The sequence below is a fragment of the Panulirus ornatus genome, chromosome 29 (assembly GCF_036320965.1).
Source record: "Panulirus ornatus isolate Po-2019 chromosome 29, ASM3632096v1, whole genome shotgun sequence".
NCBI lineage: Eukaryota > Metazoa > Arthropoda > Malacostraca > Decapoda > Palinuridae > Panulirus > Panulirus ornatus.
This window is the reverse complement of record NC_092252.1, coordinates 19,661,576-19,680,635: the sequence shown is the minus strand read 5'-3', so window position 1 is coordinate 19,680,635 and position 19,060 is coordinate 19,661,576. Positions and strand designations below refer to the sequence as shown.

Sequence of the window (19,060 nt, the reverse complement as noted above, 5' to 3'; positions counted from 1 at the left end):
CGTCATCAAGTACTGGAATGTATGAGCCATCAACTACTGAAATGAATGACTCTTCAACTACTGGAATGTATGAGGCATCAACTACTGTAATGTCTGCGTTATCAACTACTGGAATGTGTGAACCATCAACTACTGGAATGTATGAGTCATCAACCACTGGAATGTGTGAGTCATCAACTAATGGAATGTATGAGCCATCAAGTACTGTAATGCATGAGTAGTCAACTACTGGAATGTATTGTTCATCAACTAATGGAATGTATAAGCCATCAACTACTGGAATGCATGAGTCATCAACTACTGAATGTATGAGCCACCACCTAGTGGAATGTATGAGCCATCAACTACTGGAATGTATGAGCCGTTAATCACTCAATGTATGTGACATCGACTACTGGAATGTATGAGTCATGAACTACTGGAATGTATGAGTCATGAACTACTGGAATGTTTGAGTCATCAACAAATAGAATGTAAGAGTCATCAACGACTGGAATGTATGAGTCATGAACTACTGGAATGTATGAGCCATGAACTAGTGGAATGTATGAATCATGAACTACTGGAATGTATGAGTCATCAACAACTGGAATATGAGTCATTAACTACTGGTATGTACGAGTCATGAACTACTGGAATGTATGAGTCATGAACTACTGGAATGTGTGAGTCATCAACAAATATAATGTAAGAGTCATCAACGACTGCAATGTATGAGTCATGAACTACTGGAATGTATGAGCCATGAACTACTGGAATGTATGAATCATGAACTACTGGAATGTATGAGTCATCAACAACTGGAATATAAGAGTCATTAACTACTGGTATGTACGAGTCATGAACTACTGGAATGTATGAGTCATCAACTACTGGAATGTATGAGTCATCAACTACTGAAATGTATGAGCCATCAACTACTGGAATGTATGAGCCATCAACTAATGGAGTGAATGAGTCATCAACTACTGGAATGTATGAGTCATGAAGTACTGAAATGAATGAGCCATCAACTACCAGAGTGAGTGAATCATCAACTACTTGAGTGTATGAGCCATCAACTACCGGAATGTATGCGTTATCAACCACTGGAATGTAAGAGCCATCAACTAGTGGAATGTATGAGCCATCTACTACTGGATTGTATGAGTCATGAACTACTGAAATGTATGAGCCATCAACTACCTGAGTGAACGAGTGATCAACTACTGGAATGCATGAGCCATCAACTACCGGAATGTATGAGTCATCAACTACTGGAATGTATGCGTCATCAACTACTGGAATGTATGAGCCATCAACTACTGAAATGAATGACTCATCAACTACTGGAATGTATGAATCATCAACTACTGGAATGTCTGCGTTATCAACTACTGGAATGTATGAGCCATCAACTATTGGAATGTATGAGTCATCAACCACTGGAATGTATGACTCATCAAATACTGGAATGTATGAGCCATCAACTACTGGAATGAATGAGTAGTCAACTACTGGAATGTATGGTTCATCAACTAATGGAATGTATGAGCCATCAACTACTGGAATGTATGAATCATCAACTAATGAATGTATGAGCCATCACCTAGTGGAATGTATGAGCCATCAACTTCTGGAATGTATGAGCCGTTAACTACTCAATGTATGTGACATCGACTACTGGAATGCATGAGTCATGAACTACTGGAATGTATGAGTCATGAACTACTGGAATGTATGAGTCATCAACAGCTGGAATGTATGAGCTATCATATACTGGAATATATGAGTCATCAACTACTGGAATGAATGAGCAATCAACTACTGGAATGTATGAGTCTTAACTGCTGAAATGTATGAGCCATCAATTACCGGAGTGAATGAGTGATCAACTACTGGAATGTACGAGTCATCAACTACCGGAATGAGTCATCAACTACTGGAATGTATCCGTCATCAACTACTGGAATGTATGAGCCATCAACTACTGAAATAACTCATCAACTACTGGAATGTATGAGTCATGAACTATTGGAATGTATGAGTCATGAACTACTGGAATGTATGAGTCAACAACTGGAATGTAAGAGTCATCAACTACTGGAATGTATGTGTCATGAACTACTGGAATGTATGAGTCATGAACTACTGGAATGTATGAGTCATGAACTACGGGAATGTATGAGTCATCAACAACTGGAAAGTATGAGCCATCAACTACTGGAATCTATGAGCCATCAACTACTGGAATCTATGAGCCATCAACTACTGGAATGTATGAGCCATCAACTACTGGAACGTATGAGCCATCAACTATTGGAATGTATGAGCCATCAACTACTGGAATGTATGAGCCATCAACCACTGGAATGTATGAGCCATCAACTACTGGAATGTATGAACCATCAACTACTGGAATGTATGAACCATCAACTACTGGAATGTATGAGCCAATAACTACTGGAATGTATGAGCCATCAACCACTGGAATGTATGAGCCATCAACTACTGGAATGTATGAACCATCAACTACTGGAATGTATGAACCATCAACTACTGGAATGTATGAGCCAATAACTACTGGAATGTATGAGCCATCAACTACTGGAATGTATGAGCCATCAACTACTGGAATGTATGAGCCATCAACTACTGGAAACTTCAAGAAAGAGTTCGTCTTGTTTATAAATGTCGGGAGTTTGTGGAAAAGTATGGTAGTAGTGAATGAAATACAAGGTATATCATATTAATTAATAAATAAAATACAAGGTTTTTTTTTTTTTTTTATACTTTGTCGCTGTCTCCCGCGTTTGCGAGGTAGCGCAAGGAAACAGACGAAAGAAATGGCCCAACCCCCCCCCCCCCACACACATGTACATACACACGTCCACACACGCAAATATACATACCTACACAGCTTTCCATGGTTTACCCCAGACGCTTCACATGCCTTGCTTCAATCCACTGACAGCACGTCAACCCCTGTATACCACATGACTCCAATTCACTCTATTTCTTGCCCTCCTTTCACCCTCCTGCATGTTCAGGCCCCGATCACACAAAATCTTTTTCACTCCATCTTTCCACCTCCAATTTGGTCTCCCTCTTCTCCTCGTTCCCTCCACCTCCGACACATATATCCTCTTGGTCAATCTCTCCTCACTCATTCTCTCCATGTGCCCAAACCATTTCAAAACACCCTCTTCTGCTCTCTCAACCACGCTCTTTTTATTTCCACACATCTCTCTTACCCTTACGTTACTTACTCGATCAAACCACCTCACACCACACATTGTCCTCAAACATCTCATTTCCAGCACATCCATCCTCCTGCGCACATTTCTATCCATAGCCCACGCCTCGCAACCATACAACATTGTTGGAACCACTATTCCCTCAAACATACCCATTTTTGCTTTCCGAGATAATGTTCTCGACTTCCACACATTTTTCAAGGCTCCCAAAATTTTCGCCCCCTCCCCCACCCTATGATCCACTTCCGCTTCCATGGTTCCATCCGCTGACAGATCCACTCCCAGATATCTAAAACACTTCACTTCCTCCAGTTTTTCTCCATTCAAACTCACCATACATGATATACAAGGTATATGATATACAAGGTATATCATATTAATTGATAAATGAAATACAAGGAATGTTAATCATTTTATTTCAATGTTAATGAAGAGACATTATGTCATACATTAATACTAAACAACTGAAAAGTTTTCGAAGTTACATTTTTCTATCCTTCTAATTCTCAATGATTCCCATCATGTATATTGTTAATAATTATCATGTATATTGTTAATACTTATTATGTATATTGTTAATACTTGTATATTGTTAATACTTATCATGTATATTGTTAATACTTATTATTCTACTAAGAATATAGCTACCTGGATGACCCACACAGTTTTCTTAACCATTTACTTGATGTTTATTACCAATAACAAGCTAACCATCTCTAGAAATGAAGTCTTATGTACGAGAATCATAAAGAACTGGCTCATATGACACTCTTAAGGTCATCCAACCACAGGAGGAAGTCCTGGAATTTTGTTGATAATGAGAAAGATAACTACGGTATAATTTTGTTGATAATGAGAAAGATAACTACGGTATAATTTTGTTGATAATGAGAAAGATAACTACGGTATAATTTGGTTGATAATGAGAAAGATAACTACGGTATAATTTGGTTGATAATGAGAAAGATAACTACGGTATAATTTGGTTGATAATGAGAAAGATAACTAATTTCCGGGATGGTCTGTGAACACAATAAGATCTTACAACTCCAGTCTTACATACACTGTGGTCTTACTGAGGAGTTAAATGTGGACACACAATGGACTCTTCTCCAGCACACAGTCGTCATCAAGTATGTACAAGTAGTGTTCATAACTGAGGGCAGCGCACGCGCCCTTGCCCCTCTTCTCCGGCGCCTGCACGTAGTGGTAACAGGCGCCATTGTTGGCTTCATGTGATATCTTCAGGGACGGAATGGTCACGTTACGGGGGTCACAGAAGTCATAACGCCTGTAGGGGCGACATTACACGTTGTCAGTGTGGAAGATCAAACATCGCTACATTATGGAAGATCAAACATCGCTACATTATGGAGGATCATATATCGCTACATTATGGAAGATCAAACATCGCTACATTATGGAAGATCATATATTGCTACATTATGGAAGATCAAACATCGCTACATTATGGAGGATCAAACATCGCTACATTATGGAAGATCAAACATTGCTACATTGTGGAGGATCAAACATCGCTACATTATGGAAGATCAAACATTGCTACATTGTGGAAGATCAAACATTGCTACATTATGGAAGATCAAACATCGCTACATTGTGGAAGATCAAACATCGCTACATTATGGAAGATCAAACATCGCTACATTATGGAGGATCAAACATCGCTACATTATGGAAGATCAAACATTGCTACATTGTGGAAGATCAAACATTGCTACATTATGGAAGATCAAACATCGCTACATTGTGGAAGATCAAACATCGCTACATTATGGAAGATCAAACATCGCTACATTATGGAGGATCAAACATCGCTACATTATGGAAGATCAAACATTGCTACATTGTGGAAGATCAAACATTGCTACATTATGGAAGATCAAACATCGCTACATTGTGGAAGATCAACCATTGCTATATTATGGAAGATCAAACATTGCTACATTATGGAAGATCAAACATCGCTACAGTATGGAAGATCAAACATCGCTACATTGTGGAAGATCAAACATTGCTACATTATGGAAGATCAAACATTGCTACATTATGGAAGATCAAACATTGCTTCATTATGGAAGATCAAACATTGCTACATTATGGAAGATCAAACATCGCTACATTATGGAAGATCAAACATAGCTATTTATTTATTCATTTATTTATTTTGCTTTGTCGCTGTCTCCCGCGTTTGCGAGGTAGCGCAAGGAAACAGACGAAAGAAATGGCCCAACCCACCCCCATACACATGTATATACATACACGTCCCCACACGCAAATGTACATACCCATACATCTCAATGTACACATATATATACACACACAGACACATACACAATTCACAATTCACACTCTGCCTTATTCATTCCCATCGCCACCTCGCCACACATGGAATAACATCCCCCTCCCCCCTCATGTGTGCGAGGTAGCGCTAGGAAAAGACAACAAAGGCCCCATTCGTTCACACTCAGTCTCTAGCTGTCATGCATTAAATGCCCGAAACCACAGCTCCCTTTCCACATCCAGGCCCCACACAACTTTCCATGGTTTACCCCAGACGCTTCACATGCCATGACTCAATCCATTGACAGCACGTCGAACCCGGTATACCACATCGATCCAATTCACTCTATTTCTTGCCCGCCTTTCACCCTCCTGCATGTTCAGGCCCCGATCACTCAAAATCTTTTTCACTCCATCTTTCCACCTCCAATTTGGTCTCCCACTTCTCCTCGTTCCCTCCACCTCCGACACATATATCCTCTTGGTCAATCTTTCCTCACTCATTCTCTCCATGTGCCCAAACCATTTCAAAACACCCTTTTCTGCTCTCTCAACCACACTCTTTTTATTTCCACACATCTCTCTTACCCTTACATTACTTACTCGATCAAGCCACCTCACACTACATATTGTCCTCAAACATCTCATTTCCAGCACATCCACCCTCCTGCGCACAACTCTATCCATAGCCCACGCCTCGCAACCATACAACATTGTTGGAACCACTATTCCTTCAAACATACCCATTTTTGCTTTTTGAGATAATATTCTCGACTTCCACACATTCTTCAAGGCTACCAGGATTTTCGCCCCCCTCCCCCACCCTATGATTCACTTCCGCTTCCATGTTTCCATCCGCTGCCAGATCCACTCCCAGATATCTAAAACATTTCACTTCCTCCAGTTTTTCTCCATTCAAACTCACCTCCCACTTGACTTGACCCTCAACCCTACTGTACCTAATAACCTTGCTCTTATTCACATTTACTCTTAACTTTCTTCTTTCGCACACTTTACCAAACTCAGTCACCAGCTTCTGCAGTTTCTCACATGAATCAGCCACCAGCGCTGTATCATCAGCGAACAACTGACTCACTTCCCAAGCTCTCTCATCCACAACAGACTTCATACTTGCCCCTCTTTCCAAAACTCTTGCATTCACCTCCCTAACAACCCCATCCATAAACAAATTAAACAACCATGGAGACATCACAAACCCCTGCCGCAAACCTACATTCACTGAGAACCAATCACTTTCCTCTCTTCCTACACGTACACATGTCTTACATCCTCGATGTAAGCTACATTATGGAAAATCAAACATTGCTACGTTATGGAAGATCAAACATCGCTACATTATGGAAGATTAAGCAGTGCAAGATTATGGAAGATCAGAGGAAACATTCCTACATTATGGAAGATCAAATAATGCTACTTTATGAAAGATCAGAGAAAACATTCCATGTTATTTGCATGAACTCTAAGTATGTTATTTAGATGATATGTGAGTATGTTATTTGCATGAACTGTGAGTATGTTATCTAGATGATGTATATGTTATTTGCATGAACTGTATGTTATTTGCATGAACTATATGTTATTTACATGATGTGAGTATGTTATTTACTAGATGTGTATAATATTTGCATGAACTGTGAGTAGGTTATTTACATGATGTGTATGTTATTTACATGAACTATATGTTATTTGCATGAACTCTGAGTATGTAATTTGCATGCACTGTATGTTATCACAGATAAGCGATTGGCTGATGCCAGCTGACACAAGGACAGATCCAGCTGACGGGGTCAGCAAGTGTGGCTGCTACAGGGCACTTGACCCTCCCTTACACATCAGGTCTGAGATAATAATTGTTAACTACAATTACAACCTACACATCATGACAAGAGTGGTCAGTCGTGCAGGCAATAGTGGAACTCTCCTGACTATATTGCCACCATCTATTGTGAAGGAATGAGTACATTAAAGTGTGTTTATTATCATTATTACCTGACACCCCAGAATGGAGATCCCATCTCCATGGGAGAGCCGTCCAACCACGTCCATGATGACGTCTGGTTTAGGAACCTTCCTCCCAGCCAGAAGTCTCGTGTCAGCTCTGACGATACAGAAGATATTCACATTGATCCAGACACCAACAACAACAACAAGTAAGAAAATATTCGCATTGATCCAGAAACCAATAACAACAGGCAAGAAAATATTCACATTGATCCAGAAACCAACACCAACAGGGAGGAAAATATTCACATTGATCCAGACACCAACAACAACAGGCAAGAAAATATTCACATTGATCAAGACACCAACAACAACAAGAAAATATTCACATTGATCCAGACACCAACAACAACAGGCAAGAAAATATTCACATTGATCCAGACACCAACAACAACAAGTAAGAAAATATTGACATTGATCCAGACACCAACAACAAGTAAGAAAATATTCACATTGATCCAGACACCACCAACAACAAGTAAGAAAACATTCACATCGATCCAGACACCAACAACAACAACAAGTAAGAAAATATTCACATTGATCCAAACACCAACAACAACTAAAAAATATTCACATTGATCCAAACACCAACAACAACAAGTAAGAAAATATTCACATTGATCCAGACACCAACGACAAGTAATAAAATATTCACATTGATCCAGACACCAGCAACAACAAGTAAGAAAATATTCACCTTGATCCAGATACCAACAACAACAAGTAAGAAAATATTCACATTGATCCAGACACCACCAACAACAAGTAAGAAAATATTCATATTGATCCAGACACCAGCAACAACAAGCAAGAAAATATTCACATTGATCCAGACACCAACAACAACAACAAGTAAGAAAATATTCACATTGATCCAGACACCTACAAAAACAAGCAAGAAAATATTCACATTGATCCAGACACCAACAACAACAGGCAAGAAAATATTCACATTGATCCAGACACCAACAACAACAACAAGTAAGAAAATATTCATATTGATCCAGACACCAACAACAACAAGTAAGAAAATATTCATATTCATCCAGACACCAACAACAACAACATGTAAAAAAATATTCACATTGATCCAGACACCAGCAACAAGCAAGAAAATATTTACATTGATCCAGACACCAACATCAACAAGTAAAAATATTCATATTGATCCAGACACCAACAACAACAAGCAAGAAAATATTCATACTGATCCAGACACCAACAACAACAAGTAAGAAAATATTCATATTGATCCATACACCAACAACAACAAGTAAGAAAATATTCACATTGATCCAGACACCAACAACAACAAGAAAATATTCACGTTAATCCAGATACCAACAACAACAAGCAAGAAAATATTCACATTGATCCAGACACCACCAACAACAACAAGTAAGAAAATATTCACATTGATCCAGACACCAACAACAACAAGTTAGAAAATATTCACATTGATCCAGACACCAACAACAACTAGCAAGAAAATATTCACATTTATCCAGACACCAACAACAACAAGTAAAAAATATTCACATTGATTCAGACATCAACAACAACAAGTAAAAAAAATATTCAAATTGATCCAGACACCAACAACAACAACAAGCAAGAAAATATTCACATTGATCCAGACACCAACACCAAGTAAGAAAATATTCACATTGATCCAGACACCAACAACAACAAGCAAGAAAATATTCACATTGATCCAGACACCAACAATAACTAGTAAGAAAATATTCACATTGATCCAGACACCAACAACAACAAGTAAGAAAATATTCACATTGATCCAGACACCAACAACAACAAGCAAGAAAATATTCACATTGATCCATCATCAGGGGAGAGACAAGAGAGAAACATAACTGTCAGTTGATATACAACGAAGAGACGAAGCTAGGAAGCCATTTGGTAAACATGTGATTGTCGTATCATAAACTTATCATTTTACAAATTTTACCAACAATAAAGTTATCTAATTTGTATAGACCATCACTAATATCAAGATTATAATTTTTTGTGTATTTGATAATAGAAGATTCAATGATATTTCTCGTGGTAATAGACTTAGAGTTAATAACTGAGATGGCATTACTCCAGCCAATACAATGACCATAGTTTTTAACGTGATTAAACAAGTCATTTGATTCTTGTCCCGTTCTTATACTATATATATATGTTGCTTAAGTCTAACAGAAAGATCCTTACCAGTCTGACCAACATAAAATTTATCGCAATTTCTACATGGCACTTTATAGATGCACCCAGGAGAATTTTCTTGTGAAATCCTGATTAAGATATTCTTTATAGTATTATTGTTGCTGAAGGCAACATTTACATTAAAGGATTTAAGCAACATGGGAAGTAAAGTAAAATTATTATTAAAAGGGAGAACTAAAAGATTCTTGGTGCCAATAGGAGGTTTGGGCTCAACTCTATGGAATGATTTCTTTGCTAACTTAAGGAATTTATCGATGAAAGATCTATGGTACTTTAACTTAGATCCGATAGAATATATCTTCTCAAACTCATCATCAATAAACTCTGGACTGCAAATACGTAATGCCCTAAGGAACATAGATTGAAATGATGATAATTTAACTCTGTCATGTTGAGATGAGTAATAATGGATATATGAGCATACATTGGTGGGTTTCCTGTATATGCTAAGCTTAAACTTACACGAAAGTGCACTTGGAAACTTATCCTGTTTCATTTTCCCCGTGAATTCACAGGAATATACTTGATCACGCGCAAATAATTGTGATCCTTTCTAATATATATATATATATATATATATATATATATATATATATATATATATATATATATATATATATATATATATTCTTTTTCTTTCTTTCAAACTGTTCGCCATTTCCCGCATTAGCGAGGTAGCGTTAAGAACAGAGGACTGGGCCTTTGAGGGAATACCCTCACCTGGCCCAATTCTCTGTTCCTTCTTTTGGAAAATTAAAAAAAAAAACGAGAGGGGAGGATTTCCAGCCCCCCGCTCCCTCCCCTTTTAGTCGCCTTTTACGACACGCAGGGAATACGTGGGAAGTATTCTTTGTCCCCTATCCCCTAGATAGATAGATAGATAGATAGATAGATAGATAGATAGATAGGTAGCCCTTGTGTTGATGATAATACAGATGAAGGTGGGATAGGTGAGGGTGAGTGTGTCATGGGAAGGTATGACAAGTGGACATCATTATACTGACGGTTTTCCTGAAGATGTTTGATGACGGCTGCGTAGTGGCTCACGTTCCTGAAGGAGAGCAGGTCTCCACCCAGTACCTGGCAGAACTCACGAGCCTCACCCCAGCTGACCTGCGCAGGACAACACCAAGAATAATAATGTTAAACATGTGGGTCACACCAACTTACTACTGACCTGAGGCACTGGTCACACTTGTGCGTCACCTGGGCATGTGGTCACACGTGTGCGTCACCTGGGCATGTGGTCACACGTGTGCCTCACCTGGGCATGTGGTCACACGTCTCACACTGGAAGCGCTGGTCTGACCCACGGCCAGAGGTTCTTCCAAGTTGCAAGCAACAATTAAATGTGACACTGAACGTACATGGCAACACTTACATAATATCTCCCATGTAACCCAACATGAACGTGTAACCAAATATGGACATGTAACCCGATTTGGACGTGTAACCCAATAGGACGTGTAACATAACATGGACGTGTAACCCAACATGGACGTGTAACCCAACATGGACGTGTAACCCAACATGGAAGTATAACCCAACATGGACGTGTAACCTAACATGGAAGTGTAACCCAATAATGACGTGTAACCCAACATGGACCTGTAACCCAACATGGAAGTGTAACCCAATCTGGACGTGCAACCCAACATGGAAGTGTAACCCAACATGGAAGCGTAACCCAACATAAATATGTAACCCAACATGGACGTGTAACCCAACAGAAACGTGTAACCAAACATGGACGTGCATCCCAATATGGACGTGTAACCCAAAATGGAAGTGTAACCAAGCATGGACGTGCATCCCAATATGGACGTGTAACCCAAAATGGAAGTGTTACCCAACATGGACGTGGAACCCAATATGGACGTGTAACCCAACATGGAAGTGTAACCCAACATGGAAGTGTAACCCAATATAGGCGTGTAACCCAACATGGACGTGTAACCCAACATGGAAGTGTAACTCGACATGAACGTGTAACCCAACATGGAAGTGTAACCCACTATGAAGGTGTAATCTGATATGGACGTGTAACCCAACAAGGACGTGTAACCCAACATGGACGTGTATACACTGGCCTGACCTGACCTGTATGTTGCCTTAAGCCTACATCTATGTGCGTGTGTGTGTGTGTGTGTGTGTGTGTGTGTGTGTGTGTGTGTGTTAGTACGTGTTAGTGAGTGTATGTTAGTGAGAGTATGTCAGTGTATGTTAGTGTGTGTATGTTAGTGTGTGTATGTTAGTGTGAGCATGTTAGTGTGCGTATGTTAGAGTGTATATGATATTGAGAGTATGTTAGTGTGGGTATATTAGTGTGTGTACATTAGTGTGAGCATGTTAATGTGTGTATATCAGTGTGTGTATGTTAGTGTGCATATGCTAGTGTGTGTATGTTAGTGTGAGCATGTTAGTGTGTGTCTGTTAGTGTGAGCATCTTAGTGTGAGCATATTAGTGTGTGTATGTTACTGTGTGTATGTTAGTGTATGTTGGTGTGTGTATGTTAGTGTGTGTATGTTAGTGTGAGCATGTTAGTGTCTATATGTTAGTGTATGTTAGTGAGAGTATGTTAGTGGGAGTATGTCAGTGTGAGTATATTAGAGTGAGCATGTTAGCGTACGTTAGTGTAAGTTAATGACAGTATGTTAGTGTGAGTATGTTGTATGTGTATGTTAGTGTGTGTATGTTAGTGTGAGCATGTTAGTGTGTGTATATGAGAGTGAGCATGTTAGTGTACGTTAGTGTGTGTATGTTAGTGAAAGTATGTTAGCGTGAGTATGTTAGTGTGAGTATATTAGTGTGAGCATGTTAGTGTGTATGTTAGTGTGTGCATATCAGTGTGAGCAAGATAGTGTGTGTATGTTAGTGTATGTTAGTGTGAGTATGTTAAGGTGTGTATATTAGGGTGAGCATGTTAGTTTATGTATGTTACTGAGTGTATATTAGTATGAGCATGTTAGTGTGTGTATGTTAGTGTGTGCATGTTAGTGTGAGTATGTTAGTGTGTGTGTATATCAGTGTGAGCATGTTAGTGTATGTATGTTAGTGTGAATTTGTTGGTGTGTGTATGATAGTGTGTGTATGTTAGTGTGAGCATGTTAGTGTGGGTCCGTTAGTGGATGTTAGTGTGAGCATGTTAGTTTGTGTATATTAGTGTGAGCATGTTAGTGTATGTTAGTGTGTGTATGTTAGTGAGAGTATGTTAGTGTGAGCATGTTAGTGTGTGTATATTAGTGTGAGCATGTTAGTGTATGTTAGTGTGTGTATGTTAGTAAGAGTATGTTAGTGTGAGCATGTTAGTGTGTGTATATTAGTGTGACCATGTTAGTAAGTGTATGTTAGTATGTGTATACTAGTGTGAGCATGTTAGTGTGTGTATGTTAGTGTGAGTATGTTAGTGTGTGTATGTGTCTTTTCATATACGTGTGTGTATGTTAGTGTTTATATTTTAGTGAGCATATGTTAGTATTTGTATGTGTCTTTTCATATACGTGTTTGTATGTTAGTGTGTGTATTTGTCTTTTCATATACGTGTATGTTAGTGTGTATATTTTAGTGCGTGTGTTAGTGTGTGTGTATTTTAGTGTATGTATGCTAGTGTGTGCATTTTAGTGTGTGTATGTTAGGGTTTGTATTCTAGTGTGTGTATGTTAGTGTGTGAATTTTAGTGTGTGTATGTTAGTGTGTGCATTTTAGTATGTGTATGTTAGTGTGTGTATTTTAGTAAGCCAATTTTAGTGTGTGTATGTTAGTCTATGTATTCTAGTGTGCGTATTTTAGTGTGTGTATGTTAGTGTGTGTGTATGTGTCTTTTCATATACGTGTATGTATGTTAGTGTGTGCATATTAGTGTGTGTATGTTAGTGTGTGTAAGTTAATGTGCGTATTTTAGTGTGTGTGTGTTAGGGTGCATATTTCAGTGTATGTTAGTGTGTGTATGTTAGAGCGTGCATTTTAGTGTGTGAATGTTAGTGTGTGTATTTTAGTGTGTTTGTATGTTAGTGTGTGTATTCTAGTGTGTGTGTTAGTGTGTGAATTTTAGTGAGCGTATTTTAATGTGTGTATGTAAGTGTGTGTATTTCAATGTATGTAGGTTAGTGTGTGTGTTTTAGTGTGTGCATGTTAGTGTGTGTATTTTAGTGTGAGTGTTAGTGTGTGTACTTTAGTGTGTGTATGTTAGTGTGTGTATTTTAGTGAGCGTACTTTAGTGTGTGTATGGTAATGTGTATATTTTGTTGTGTGTATTTTAGTGTGTGTATTCTAGTGTGTGTATGTTAGTGTGTGAATTTTAGTGAGCGTATTTTAATGTGTGTATGTTAGTGTGTGTATTTCAGTGTATGTAGGTTAGTGTGTGTGTTCTAGTGTGTGCATGTTGGTGTGTGTATTTTAGTGTGAGTGTATGTTAGTGTGTGTACTTTAGTGTGTGTATGTTAGTGTGTGTATTTTAGTGAGCGTATTTCAGTGTGTGTGTTAGTGTGTGTATTTAAATGAGCGCAATTTAGTGTGTGTATGTTAGTGTGTGTATTTTAGTGTGTGTATGTTAGTGTGTGTATTTAAATGAGCGTATTTTAGTGTGTGTATTTTAGTGTGTGTATTTTAGTGTGTGTATGTTAGTGTGTGTATTTTGATGAGCGTATCTTTGTGTGTGTATGTTAGTGTGTGTATTTTGATGAGCGCATTTTAGTGTGTGTATTTTGATGAGCGTATTTCAGTTTGTGTATGTTAGTGTGTGTATTTTAATGAGCATATCTTATAGTGTTCATGTTAGAGTGTGTATTTTAGTGCGTGTATGTTAGTGTGTATATGTTAGTGTGTGTATGTTAGTGTGTGTATTTAAATGAGCGTATTTTAGTGTGTGTATTTTAGTGTGTGTATTTTAGTGTGTGTATGTTAGTGTGTGTATTTTGATGAGCGTATCTTTGTGTGTGTATGTTAGTGTGTGTATTTTGATGAGCGCATTTTAGTGTGTGTATTTTGATGAGCGCATTTTAGTGTGTGTATTTTAATGAGCGTATTTCAGTTTGTGTATGTTAGTGTGTGTATTTTAATGAGCGTATTTCAGTTTGTGTATGTTAGTGTGTGTATTTTAATAAGCGTATTTCAGTTTGTGTATGTTAGTGTGTGTATTCTAGTGTGTGTGTGTTAGTGTGTGTATTTAAGTGTGTGTACGTTAGTGTGTGCATTCTAGTGTTTGCACGTTAGTGTGTGTATTTTAGTGTGTGTATGTTAATGTGTGTATTCTAGTGTGTGTACGTTAGTGTGTGTATTTTAATAAGCGAATCTTATTGTGTGTATGTTAGTGTGTGTATTGCAGTGTGTGTATGTTAGTGTGTGTATTTAGGTGTGTGTATGTTAGTGTGTGTATTTTAGTGTGTGTATATTAGTGTGTGTATTCTAGTGTGTGTATGTGTCTTTTCATATACGTATGTGTATGTTAGTGTGTGTATTCTAGTGTGTGTATGTTTGTGTATTTAAGTGTGTACGTTAGTGTGTGCATTCTAGTGTTTGCACGTTAGTGTGTGTATTTAGTGTGTGTATGTTAATGTGTGTATTCTAGTGTGTGTACGTTAGTGTGTGTATTTTAATAAGGGAATCTTATTGTGTGTATGTTAGTGTGTGTATTGTAGTGTGTGTATGTTAGTGTGTGTATTTAGGTGAGTGTATGTTAGTGTGTGTATTTTAGTGTGTGCATATTAGTGTGTGTATTCTAGTGTGTGTATGTGTCTTTTCATATACGTATGTGTATGTTAGTGTGTGTATTTTAGCGTGTGTATTTCAGTGTGTGTATGTTAGTGTGTGTATTTTAGTGTGTGTGTGTTAGTGTGTGTATTTTAGTGAACGTATTTTAGTCAGTGTATGTTAGTGTGTATATTTTTGGGTGTGTATGTTAGTATGTTTATTTTAGTGTATGTTAGTATGTGTATGTTAGTGTGTGTACTTTAATGTGTGTATGTTAATGTGTTTATTTTAGTCTGTGTATGTTAGCGTGTGTATGTTACTGTGTGTATATTAGTGTGTGTATTTTAGTGAGCGTATTTTAGTGTGTGTATGTTAGATTGTGTATTTAGTGTGTGTATTTTAGTGTGCGTATGTTAGTGTGTGCATTTTAGTGAGCGTATTTTAGTGTGTGTATGTTAGTGTGTGTATTTTGGTGAACATATTTTAGTGTGTGTATATGTTAGTGTGTGTATTTTAGTGAGCGTATTTTAGTGTATGTATGTTAGTGTGTATATTTCAGTGTGTGTATTTTAGTGTGTGTATATGTTAGTGTGTGTATTTTAGTGTGTGTGTGTGTGTGTATGTTAGTGTGTGTATTCTAGTGTGTGTATGTTAGTGTGTGTATTTTGGTGAGTGTACTTTAGTGTGTGTATGTTAGTGTTTATATTTTGGTGTGTGTATGTTAGTGTGTGTATTCTAGTGTGTGTATGTTAGTGTGTGAATTTTAGTGAGTGTATTTTAATGTGTGCATGTTTGTGTGTGTATTTTAGTGTATGTGTGTTAGTGTGTGCTTTAGTGTGTGTATGTTAGTGTGTGTATTTTAGTGTGTGTGTATGTTAGTGTGTGTACTTTAGCGTGTGTATGTTAGTTTGTGTATTTCAGTAAGCGTATTTTAAAGTGTTTGTATGTTAGTGTGGGTATTTTAGTGTGTTTATGTTAGTGTGTGTATTTTAGTGTGTGTATGTTAGTGTGTGTATTTTGGTGTGTTATGTTAGTGTGTGTATTTTAGTGTGTGTATGTTAGTGTGTGTATTTTAATGAGCGTATTTCAGTGTGTGTATGTTAGTGTGTGTTTTTTAATGAGCGTATTTCATAGTGTTTATGTTAGTATGTGTATTCTAGTGTGTGTACGTTAGTGTATGTATTTTAATAAGCGAATTTTATTGTGTGTATGTTAGTGTGTGTATTATAGTGTGTGTATGTTAGTGTGTGTATCATAGTGTGTGTATGTTAGTGTGTCTATGTTAGTGTGTGTATTCTAGTGTGTGTACGTTAGTGTATGTATTTTAATAAGCGAATTTTATTGTGTGTATGTTAGTGTGTGTATTATAGTGTGTGTATGTTAGTGTATGTATCTTAATAAGCGAATTTTATTGTGTGTATGTTAGTGTGTGTATTATAGTGTGCGTATGTTAGTGTGTGTATTTAAGTGTATGTATGTTAGTGTGTGTATTATAGTACGTGTTTGTTAATGTGTGTATGTTAGTTTGTGTATTTCAGTGTGTGTATGTGTCTTTTCATATACGTATGTGTATGTTAGTGTGTCTATTTTAATGAGCGTATTTCAGTGTGTGTATGTTAGTGTGTGTATTTTGATGAGCGTATTTCAGTGTGTGTATGTTAGTGTGTCTATTTTGATGAGCGTATTTCAGTGTGTGTATCTTAGTGTGTGTATTATAATGAGCGTATTTCAGTGTGTGTATGTTAGTGTGTGTATCTTAATGAGCGTATTCCAGTGTGTGTATGTTAGTGTGTCTGTTTTAATGAGCGTATTTCAGTGTGTGTATGTTAGTGTGTGTATTTTAATGAGCGTATTTCAGGGTGTGTATGTTAGTGTGTGTATGTATCTTTTTCATATACGTGTGTGTCTGTTAGTGTGTGTATGTTCGTGTGTGTATGTTAGTGTGTGTATGCTAATGCGTGCATGTTAGTTTTATGTATGTGCATGTGTATACCTGGACGATGTTTGCGTGCACATACGTTTGACTAACATATGTTTCCAGACGTGTTTACATTGTGGAGGGAACTCTGCCTCCATTACGGTGGCTGAAGTTTTAAACATTCCTTTGTATGTTATCATACTGACCTTACCTCTGGTGAAGGCAGTGACCTTAACGTTGGCATAACAGACAAACCACACCAGTAGTGAAGATATAGACACTGACCTTGCTGACAGTGAAGATACAGACACTGACCTTGCTGAGGGAGAAGATAGACACTGACCTTGCTGACAGTGAAGATATAGACACTGACCTTACTGAGAGTGAAGATACAGACACTGACCTTGCTGACAGTGAAGATACAGACACTGACCTCGCTGACAGTGAAGATACAGACACTGACCTTGCTGACAGTGAAGATAAGACACTGACCTTGCTGACAGTGAAGATACAGACACTGACCTTGCTGACAGTGAAGATATAGACACTGACCTTGCTGACAGTGAAGATATAGACACTGACCTTGCTGACAGTGAAGATATAGACACTGACCTTGCTGACAGTGAAGATACAGACACTGACCTTGCTGACAGTGAAGATACAGACACTGACCTTGCTGACAGTGAAGATACAGACACTGACATTGCCGACAGTGAGGATATAGACACTGACGTTGCTGACAGTGAAGATACAGACACTGACCTTGCCGACTGTGAAGATATAGACACTGACCTTGCTGACAGTGAAGATACAGACATTGACCTTGCTGACAGTGAAGATACAGACACTGACCTTGCTGACAGAGAAGATACAGACACTGACCTTACTGACAGTGAAGATACAGACACTGACCTTACTGACAGTGAAGATACAGACACTGACCTTGCTGACAGTGAAGATACAGACACTGACCTTGCCGACTGTGAAGATACAGACACTGACCTTGGTGACAGTGAAGATATAGACACTGACCTTGGTGACAGTGAAGATATAGACACTGACCTTGCCGACAGTGAAGGCAGAGAGGCACTGATCACCGACGAGTGTGAACATGGTGGGACAGTCTGGGTGGCTGATGGTTTGGTTAACATTATGAAGGAAAATGTTGGCCAACTGTTGACTCTGGTTCAGGTTGGTGGCTGACGGAGACAAGACCAGCCATTACTTACACACACATGGATCATAAACCAACAGTAATTATCATCTGGATTATCAGTAATAATTATCATCTGGATTATTAATAATAATTATCATCTGGATTATTAATAATAATTATCATCTAGATTATTAGTAAAATTATCATCTGGATTATTAGTAACAATTATCATCTGGATTATTAATAACAATTATCATCTGGATTATTAGTAACAATTATCATCTAGATTATTAGTAAAAAATATCATCTGGATTATTAGTAACAATTATCATCTAGATTATTAGTAACAATTATCATCTAGATTATTAGTAACAGTTATCATCTAGATTATTAGTAACAATTATCATCTGGATTATTAGTAACAATTATCATCTAGATTATTAGTAACAATTATCATCTGGATTATTAGTAACAATTATCATCTAGATTATTAGTAACAATTA

General features: G+C 37.7%; 1 protein-coding gene across 1 annotated transcript in view; it reads right to left on the bottom strand.

Moving 5' to 3' along the window:
• Positions 1 to 3,635: 3,635 nt before the first annotated feature.
• The window catches only part of LOC139758176 (uncharacterized), an 80,038-nt gene continuing 64,613 nt past the window's right edge, over positions 3,636 to 19,060 (bottom strand). The window contains exons 6-9 of the mRNA XM_071679367.1: positions 18,464 to 18,600; positions 10,799 to 10,907; positions 7,551 to 7,659; positions 3,636 to 4,527 (exon numbers count right to left, since the gene is read on the bottom strand). Coding sequence (XP_071535468.1) covers positions 4,320 to 4,527; positions 7,551 to 7,659; positions 10,799 to 10,907; positions 18,464 to 18,600 — 563 coding nt within the window. The 3' untranslated portion in view covers positions 3,636 to 4,319. The remainder of the gene's footprint in view (positions 4,528 to 7,550; positions 7,660 to 10,798; positions 10,908 to 18,463; positions 18,601 to 19,060) is intronic.